Source organism: Globicephala melas, chromosome 9, assembly GCF_963455315.2.
Source record: "Globicephala melas chromosome 9, mGloMel1.2, whole genome shotgun sequence".
NCBI lineage: Eukaryota > Metazoa > Chordata > Mammalia > Artiodactyla > Delphinidae > Globicephala > Globicephala melas.
This window is the reverse complement of record NC_083322.1, coordinates 9460335-9469389: the sequence shown is the minus strand read 5'-3', so window position 1 is coordinate 9469389 and position 9055 is coordinate 9460335. Positions and strand designations below refer to the sequence as shown.

The 9055-nt window shown below is 39.5% G+C and overlaps 1 protein-coding gene across 3 annotated transcripts in view; it reads left to right on the top strand.

Annotated features, from left to right (window-relative positions):
• Positions 1 to 3972: 3972 nt before the first annotated feature.
• The window catches only part of CNTNAP2 (contactin associated protein 2), a 2034513-nt gene continuing 2029430 nt past the window's right edge, over positions 3973 to 9055 (top strand). Inside the window, exons 1-2 of one of the 3 annotated variants that reach the window (XM_060305187.1) lie at positions 3973 to 3987; positions 5087 to 5416. In XM_060305187.1, coding sequence (XP_060161170.1) covers positions 5320 to 5416 — 97 coding nt within the window. In that variant the 5' untranslated portion in view covers positions 3973 to 3987; positions 5087 to 5319. Of the gene's footprint in view, positions 3988 to 4265; positions 4540 to 4780; positions 4968 to 5086; positions 5417 to 9055 lie in introns of those variants that run through there. The other 2 variants (XM_060305186.1, XM_060305185.1) reach the window with 2 other exon arrangements.

The window sequence follows — 9055 nt, the reverse complement described above, 5'->3', positions numbered from 1 at the left end:
ACATTCACTGCTAAATAACTAGTTTAGCCATCATTCCTTTACGTAATTACGTATTTTCATAAGCGTTTACAACAAGGAAGTGATTGGTATAGGCTAACTCTATCTCTCTTTGTTCATTCACATTTTTCCTCGACCCTTCCCTTTCTTCTCTATAGTTATGATTTGATTTGACGTCACAAGACTTTAAAGAGAAATGATAAGGCAATAAAAAGATAAGTCAATTTTAGGGCTTCCCTGGTGGTGCAGTGGTTGAGAGTCCGCCTGCCGATGCAGGGGACACGGATTCGTGCCTCGGTCCGGGAGGATCCTACATGCCGCGGAGTGGCTAGGCCCGTGAGCCATGGCTGCTGAGCCTGCGCGTTCGGAGCCTGTGCTCTGCAACGGGAGGGGCCACAACAGTGAGAGGCCCGTGTACCGCAAAAAAAAAAAAAAGTCAATTCTAAGAGCTTTCTCTTTCCCTCTTTACATCCATAATATTAGTATGAAATTACCATACAATTTGATATTCAAAGCATGTGTATTTTTCTTTATATCCTTTATTCAGTAATTCCTTGTCTGAAAGGTAAATATATTTTACTTTTCAAAGTTATGGCATTTTTCTGGGGACACTAATTTGAAATTATATTTTCCTTAATCTGTGAGATCATCAAATAATGGGAGATTTCTAAAAGTAATCACTACATAAATTGTGGGTTAGATTTGTTGGCGCTAAAGCACTAAAATGCTATAGAAAAAAGTAACTCTTAATTGCAATTCTGGAAGAACAATTATTCTGAGTTATGTGATTCTTATGTACTCACATTAGACTATAATCAAAAGAAAGCTGGTGTACAGAAACTGAAGAATGCAATAAAGGTTAAGATCAGATTCTATATTCCAAATATTACATATTGATTCAGCCAGCTTCCTCCCAGTTTCCTAACCTTGATCATTGATTTCAAAGATGTTTTATACATGCATTCAGACCACCTTTCCCCAACTGTACTCTTTCTATTAATATTAAAACAATAAATCATTAAACATGAATTGTTTCTAAACAAATATCTTCAGAGAGTGTAATCTAGATAGCAGTAGTTGTCATGCATTTCTCTGAGACCTTTAAAATAGACTGGGGTTTTGGAAGCTACTTTTAGTTTATGCCACTTTCCTCAAACAGGCTTTCTCACAATTAATATTTGATTATAATGGGAAGTATCTCACTGTGCCCAGGGCCAATTAGCATTGCCAAAGGCCCAGACTGCAGGTGACTTTCTGTATACCAGGAGCTTTCCTGTAAGACTTGATCTCATTATGTTCATCTTTACTAGAGAATGCATCCCAGACAGATCGTGTACATCCAGCTACTCAATTCTTCTTGGAGTATACAATCAGAGTGGCAAGAGTTTCTATCCTCATTAGACTCATTTTTCTGGGGGAATTCACTGATTTCTGGGCATAGCTGAACATCTTGATTTCCAGAAGCAAATTCCACTCTAAGGACCACACCTGGAGATATACTAATTGTTTCTTTACTTATTGGAAAGTCCTGAATTTTTTCAGTGCTTCATTAATAGAGTTAGTCACTTCAAAGTGTTATTAAAACCAAAATATTGTGATTCTTTTCATCAGTGAAGTTCCAGAATTTGGGGACGACTTTTGAGATAATTTACCAGGTGGCAGAATACTTACAGGTCTCTGGAATGATTATGATGATGATTGTGATAAGAATGTTTTTTGATGATCTTCATTTTTTAAAGAAAATATGAAGATACTAGATTACCCAGTCAATATTTACCTGAATAGATGTCAGTATAAACGTTATGCATATTTACCTTGATCTCTTTATTCAATCATTAGCCACCAACTCTGAGGTCAAAAGGGTTATTGATTACTCAGAGGTATAATCCCAGTATCTAGCACAACGTCCAGCTCAATAATAGTAGAAACTCAACAAATATTGGAGATATAAATGAATGATGAATATGTTGTTTGTGAAGCAATAACTTGTTCCAATTATGGGGTCATGTTAATATAAAAAAATAAGCCCAATAATTTCTGTAGAAGAAGAAAAGAGGACATGAGTGGTGGGAAACAGGAATTGTCTATCCTTTCTTATTTTATATTACTTCACTTCGAAAATAATACCACTTGCCCGTCTTCTTTCCTCATCATGTTTTTGTTTTCTCTTTGTGTGCCTTTGGTCCACTTAGTTTTACTGTTCTCAAACTTTGATTGACCTTATATTCTTATATTGAACTAAAGAAACATTTCACTTCATCATATGCTGTCTTCGATTCTTTTCAAATACAGTGTAATGCACATATCCATGATGAATTCACTCTCTGGAATAAGACAGTCCATGTTTACTGTATCTAATAGGCTTCTGATAGAAGTATCCTGAATCTATTGTTTGGCTTCTCACTTTTACAGGTTCTTAAAGGTTGACTAGGCCAAATGGGCTTGGTACTTCCTACCTTCTCATTAAGAGTTATAATTCAAGTCAAAAAGAATCTTCTTAATATCTAATGATGAAAAGGGTGAACTGGATATGGAGAATGTAGCATTAGAATCTAAGGAATGTCTGATCCTGAAACTACTGAAGTCTTATTTCTTTAAGTATAATTGTAAATTCCAATGTCCGTATCTAGTTAACACAAATTTCAAGCAAAGGTAGTTGCACTACAAAGAATGTGACATTGTTAACTTTCAAACATGGCAAAGTACATTGAAAATTGATAAAGGCAGGGTCTTAGCTCACACTGGCATGAAGTAAGACCATACTATATAGCACAGTGGTGACGCAGGGTGGTTACACATGTCATTAAAACAAAGTTTTGTTTTGTTTGTTTTTACTCCTTAAGAGAAATGATTACAAACTGGTCAGAATGTTTTTGTAGGAAAGCAACACCCTCAGGTATGTCATTTTCTGTTACAAAACAATTAAATAGAAATCTTCTGCCAGCTTTTTAAACTCAGTACCCTAATAGATGGATTCAGTTCAAACCTGCCTGAAGTAGATAGCCACCGAATAGCATCCACTGAGATACTGAAATGGTAATACTTTCAATTGCTCCCACTTTTATTCTTCTATTAAACAACTTGAGCCCTACTTTAGTGGCATTTACTGCAATGGTTAAAATAGACAGACATAGTTTAAAAACCGACTTCTGAAAAGTTGTGCTCCTGCACAGTATTTTTTTCCTATGACTGGTTTCTTTGAGTTCTTACAGATCTTACAAACTGTCTTGAGGACAGTTCTCTACCACAGTGTTTTCGCAAGCGCTCATTGACTTCTGACAGTCTGTGGGAATTAAAATAGAAAAAGGGCATTTTATATTCCATAAGAATGCATCTACTGTATCATTTTATAGGAGGCGAGTTTTACAGCACAAGGATGCAGTTTCCCCCGTTAGTCATCTCTGTGTGTCTTCATTTTCCAGATTGTACCCAATCTGTAGTTCTTACTAGGACAAAACATCCCTTTAAATTAATAGGAAACAAAGCTCTAATAAAGAATGCTGGATCAGGCCCATTACCACCATACAAATTATGCAGTGAACACACAGCACTGTTTACAGTGGACCTTTCTGAGAAATAACCATAATATTAAACTCAGAGTATATTCCAGGAGTAGGCAAGTCTCCATAAAAATTTTATTTATCTTGAAAGGCGAATGCTTATTCATGGCATAACATTGAAAGACATGGTTCCTCCTCCTTAGCCCTCCCTAAACATCGCTAGATAGTTAGATGACCAATAATTCTTAACTGTGTCAGTAGAGTCAGTAAAAGGATTGGTTCTGCAGAGATATAAGAATCCCCAGTACTATATGTAGACTGGCTGGAAGGAAACTATATGGAGGATGGTGTCCGGAGAGGTGTGAGCTGGGGAGAAGAGCCTGAGATTTATTATTGAAATGATCTGAATGAGAAAAGAAAATCTGGGTCTCCCTAGATATTCGTAATTCTTCGTACTTGCAACGCATCCGATACCTTGAAGTAGTTACCTGTATGCCTGCTGATTTCAGTTTTGTGTATCTGTTTGTGTGCGCGTTTGCCTGAATGGAGTTTTCCCGGCAGCAGCGAGTGCTGGGTGTACGTGTGCACTGAGTATGAATTAATTACATATTGAAAACATCTGCATTAGCGGCGTCTGCAGTCCTTGCCGCTCCAGTCGGGATGTTCAGCTCCGTCACTTGGTGTTAGGACCACTCGGAAGACCTGCCAGTCGGACGCCTGATTCTAGTTCCCAGGGGGCCGGAGCTCCCGGGGCCTGTACCATCTCTATCTGAAGGGGAGGAGAGACAGGAGAAGAAGGCATCCGAGCGAAGGGGTTCTGTTTCCTGCAGCTGGGTGGGGGGCAGTCAGGGTTGGAGCCGGGTTCCAAGATCACACTGCGAATTCCCAACTTCAGCACCGCCTCCCGCCCGGGGAGAGGCGCGCGCCTCCCTCCTCGGCCCGCGCCCCAGCTGAGGGACCCGGGCCCCTGGGTTCCTCCTCTCTCCTGTTTCCCAGCGAGGCGAGGGCAGGGCGGAAGGTTTGTGACAGCCAGGGGGGTAAGGTAAGGAGAAGCAGGCGGCGGCGAAGGAGGAGCCAGGGAGGGGCCTGGAGAGGGGGGAGAGGAGGGAGGGTTTTCCTCCGCCTCGTCCGCCGCCCGGCTTCGCAGGCGCTGCTGGCGGCGGCGTTTCCAGCCCTCCGGCCGCAGCCGCCGCTGCTCGCGCTGCACCGCCTGGGAGATGCTGCCCCGCGCCGCGCCGCGCTGAGGCCGTGCGTGCGCCCGCCCCTCCGCCGGCCCGGCTGCGTGCTCCGCTCCGCGCAAACACAGTCGCTCCATGTGAGCTGGTGGGCGACTGGAAACCCCTCCGAGTCACGCTGCCCAGCGGCCGGGGGAGCGCTCGCCCGCAGTGGCGACCTCAGCACCGCCGTCTCCGGCGTGCTTCCTGCTCCTTCTGCGTCCTCCGCTCTTCTGGTTTTCCGCCTCGTCCCCTGGTGATTTTTTTTCTTTTTTTTTTCCCCGAGAGGGAGAGGGCGGGGTAGGTGTCCCCTCCTCTGCTCCCCCCTCCCTTTCCTTCTCGGTTTGAATTCTTCCCCCTGGCGTTGGTTCGCAGGAGCAAGAGGCAAGACCCGCGCGGAGGGAAGACGAAGGCTGCGACCGCCCTGCAGCTCCCAGCCCCGCCGGACTGGAGCCCGGAGCGGGTGAGGGGAGAAAAGAGGAAGTAGGAGGGGCTTGGCTTTCGGTCGTGCCTGAGGACGGCCCATCTCCCTTCGAGAACCCCTCGGAGAGACTGACGGCATCTCTCTGCAGCGAGCCTTTGGAGTACCGCGAGCCAGGAGGCGAAGGATGCCGGTGGCTCGGGGAGCCGGCTGCGGGGCAGCGCTTTCCTTCTGGCTGGTCGGCAGCATCCTCTGCAGAGCCTGGACGGCTCCCGCCACGTCCCGTAAGTAGCCCTCCCGCGAGCTCGCTCTGCGCTGGAGCAGTTTCAGTGCCGCATTGATGTTCCACCCCAGGGTACCAACTCGGAGGTGCCTTCTGAGGTGTCGCAGCCTGATGTGTGTGTGTGGCTTCTCTGTCACGCACTTGCGGCCACTGCAGCAGGGGACACTCCAAACCCCGCGCTCCGGGTTGCGGGGAGAGGGTTTTTGAAGCTGGTGATGTTTCTAGAAAGTTGTTTCTGGTCGTGGAGATTGGTTGGCAACTGCTTGGTTAGAGTCATTAGTGTCGGGGACAGCGTCTTAGGACTTATTCTTCCACTTCGGTGTGTTTGTGTAGAGGAAGTTCATTGCCTTTTGCTTAGGTAGGTCAGTGAATGAAAAGTGAAAACATGGCAAAAATAAGTTTCTTAGTTTTATTTATGGTTTTAACTTAAATAAGCATGGCTATGGGAGTGAAAAAGGAGCGTCTTTTGGGCTCCTATGGACTTCTATTCGCCCCCCCTCACCGCAGCCCCAAGTTAATGACCGTTTAGTATTTGCTTATTAAAATGGAAGACAGTGAATCCAATATTGTAGCTGAAATTGCTTTAATTCTCTGGCAGCTAAGTGCAATGCAGTCTAGGACTTGGGGCAGTCGGTGCAAAATAGCATTAATGCAGTAATGAACAGATTTCTTAAAAGAGTTCTCAGAAAAAAATGATGCTGTGAAATATGTTTATCTCTGTGTGTTTTGGCTAGTTTTTCTAGAAAAGATTGTTCATTTGTTCACAAGGTTAGAAAGAGTAGAAAGAAATGGAAGATTCCAGCCCGTCGTCTGCATTGCTTTAGAAGTGCGTATTGTGCATCTAGAGAGGAAATGCATGAGCGCTCCTTTGGTTCAGAAAGAGTTAAATACTAGAAAGATAGCCTGTAGGAATCTTAGGGTAATATTCATAAGACATACTTGTTTCTGAGAATGGACGACTTGTTAAAGAATCATCATGGAGATTTTAGAGTTTCAAAATAAGCGTTTTCCATGCAGGAAAAAAAGTTTCGTGTTTTCCAGTATTCATATATGAGGTAGTACTATTTCTGTCATATCCTGGGATTCATTAATGCATCTTTGTCCATATGTTAATATGAATGCTCTTATCCTAGTGTGTAAATATTGATAAGAATAAACGTTGCAAAAGGACTTCATAAGTTGTGCTAAAGGATCTACTAAATAATATTATCATATGATGAACCAGTATTACTGTTTGACGTATTCTCTGAAGTAGAGTACTTGGTTCTCTTTCCTTGCATTTAAAGATAGAGAAGCCACTAACTGGTAATCTGAGTTTGTAATGAACTTGAAACGAACTTTTATAGTTTTTTCCGAAGTAGATTAAACCTCAAAAACATGATGTGTTATTAATATTTAATGTCAGTTTTATAGATTTAAATATAAATTGTGCAGCTATTAATGCTCGGTATTCATATTTACATAAACATGTTACTAGATTCTGAGAAAACTATTCTGATGAAATTTCAGTTTCCATGTCAAGGTCTGGTTATATAGAACTAATTGACACTTTTCTCAGAAAATAAGCTCATTATACATTCAATTTACTGTGTTCACGGATTGAAGGCCCTCACAGCCAGAGTTTTTCCTGATCTTTCTGTAGACTTTAATTATAATGAATCAATCTGAAAAATTCACCGTGTGTCAAGAATGGCTTACCTTCAGTCATTGGGTTAGTATATTTTAAGAATGGAAAGGTTGTTATCTCTGAAATATATTCTTAGTTCTTACAACTTAGAATTTGGCCACAGGGGAAGAGGGAAGAGCAGAGACCATTACTTTTAAGATAGTTAATGGTTATGTTCAATTATTCAGATTATTTATTTAGCTCCTATTCCTCATTGTTGAAGACGTGTAATGGCTTAATTAATATGACTTTTTGTTTCATTTGAATCTAAATTGTGACCAAAACTCAAAGTTGCCCCCATCCTAGAGATGAATTAAATAAATAAGAATGATATTGATTTTACTGATTAGAATGAGCTTCACGTACTCAGTACTTTAAATTTGTACTTCTACCCTTAATGAAAAATTGAATTTATAGTATATGCAGCTCTGAAGAAGTTTGATAGCTAAATTCTTAATATTAAAAGCATCCAAAGGAGAGAAAAAATGGTAACTACACGAAAGTAAGATAATGAACAACTCAACCAGGAGAGGTCATCACAAGATAAAAAGTAGCTTAAAAGTCTAAAAGTAATGTTTTTATTTGGTACCCATTTTTAAAATATGATGACTATGCTAAGACTTTCAGTCCCTAAATAACTTTTTAATATGATGGGCATTTTTTGAAGAGGCAGGTAATATTTTTAAATTTGATAACAATACCATTTCAGATACACATTCGTTTCTGGCTTATTTCTTCTTCTCTGTTATTGAACTATATATGCATATGCTGTTCCTGTTAATACTATCTATTTTGTAACTAAACTAAAATAAACTTTAAAGAAGCTTATCTCTAGGATGAAGTAGAAGTGGAATTTAATTTCTTGCCAGATAGTGGAAATGAGCTGCTGCTGAGCCCATGGAATCGTAGAGCTTCCCTTCTTGTAAATGTATATGTACAGGGCACATATGTAAAGTTTAAGTGGAATATTTTACTCTTAGGGAGTTGCATTTATTTGAACATATTTGAAAGACCCTGACAGTACAGTTCTAAATGATAAGCTTGGGCTAACATTTAGTGAATTTAATTTGTTCTCAAAAGTTTACTAAATTTTGGCTTAAACAGTGCTTTCTGATAAAAGTCACTTTACATTATTTTATATAGCCATTAAACTATAATTTCACTGACTGTCACATTTGAGAAGTGTGCTCCAATACTTTGTGACAAATATGTTTTTACATATATGAGTACAAATGTGTATAAATATATACATATACATACATATGGTAAAATCCTTTAAATATATATTATGTAATATATAGAGATAATATTATTTAATATAGATATATATTTATTATATGTAAAATATGTGTATATTTATATATTTGCTAACAAGTCTTTCAAGGGGTTTAAGTTGCTTACAAGTTTATAGATAGGTCTTTTTGTGCAAGTATTTCAAGTAAATAAACCAACAATATCAAAACAATAGTATATTTTTCTATTTTCTCTTTTATTCATATACCACCCTTAAAATGGTATCTTTCAAATAGTTGAATTAAATATAAAATATATAAGTAAATATAAAAGCAAATACTGTTAGTTTATACTGAGCTTGTACATAGTAATGAGTTTGTTTTAATAAAATGAATTTAACTTAAAAAGTGCTTTAGGCTAGCAACATTTATTGATTGATAAGAGGCACATTATTTACCTAATGCAAACTAATGAAAAGTATTATTTACTCACTAGAGAGAAATATATAATCCTGATTTCATTGTAGGCACTGATATTCAGGAAACAGGGATCTTTGTCTAAGTTTTCTCCTGTAACATCAATACATGGAAAAAGTAGGTAAAAAAATGAATCCACAAGTTCAAAATAGTTTTTATTAACTTTTATACAGGTATAAACATATAGCGTATCATCTTTAGATAAATAACATCAAAGTTATTTGATGTGCATCATATATATTTAAAAATCACACTTCTGATATTT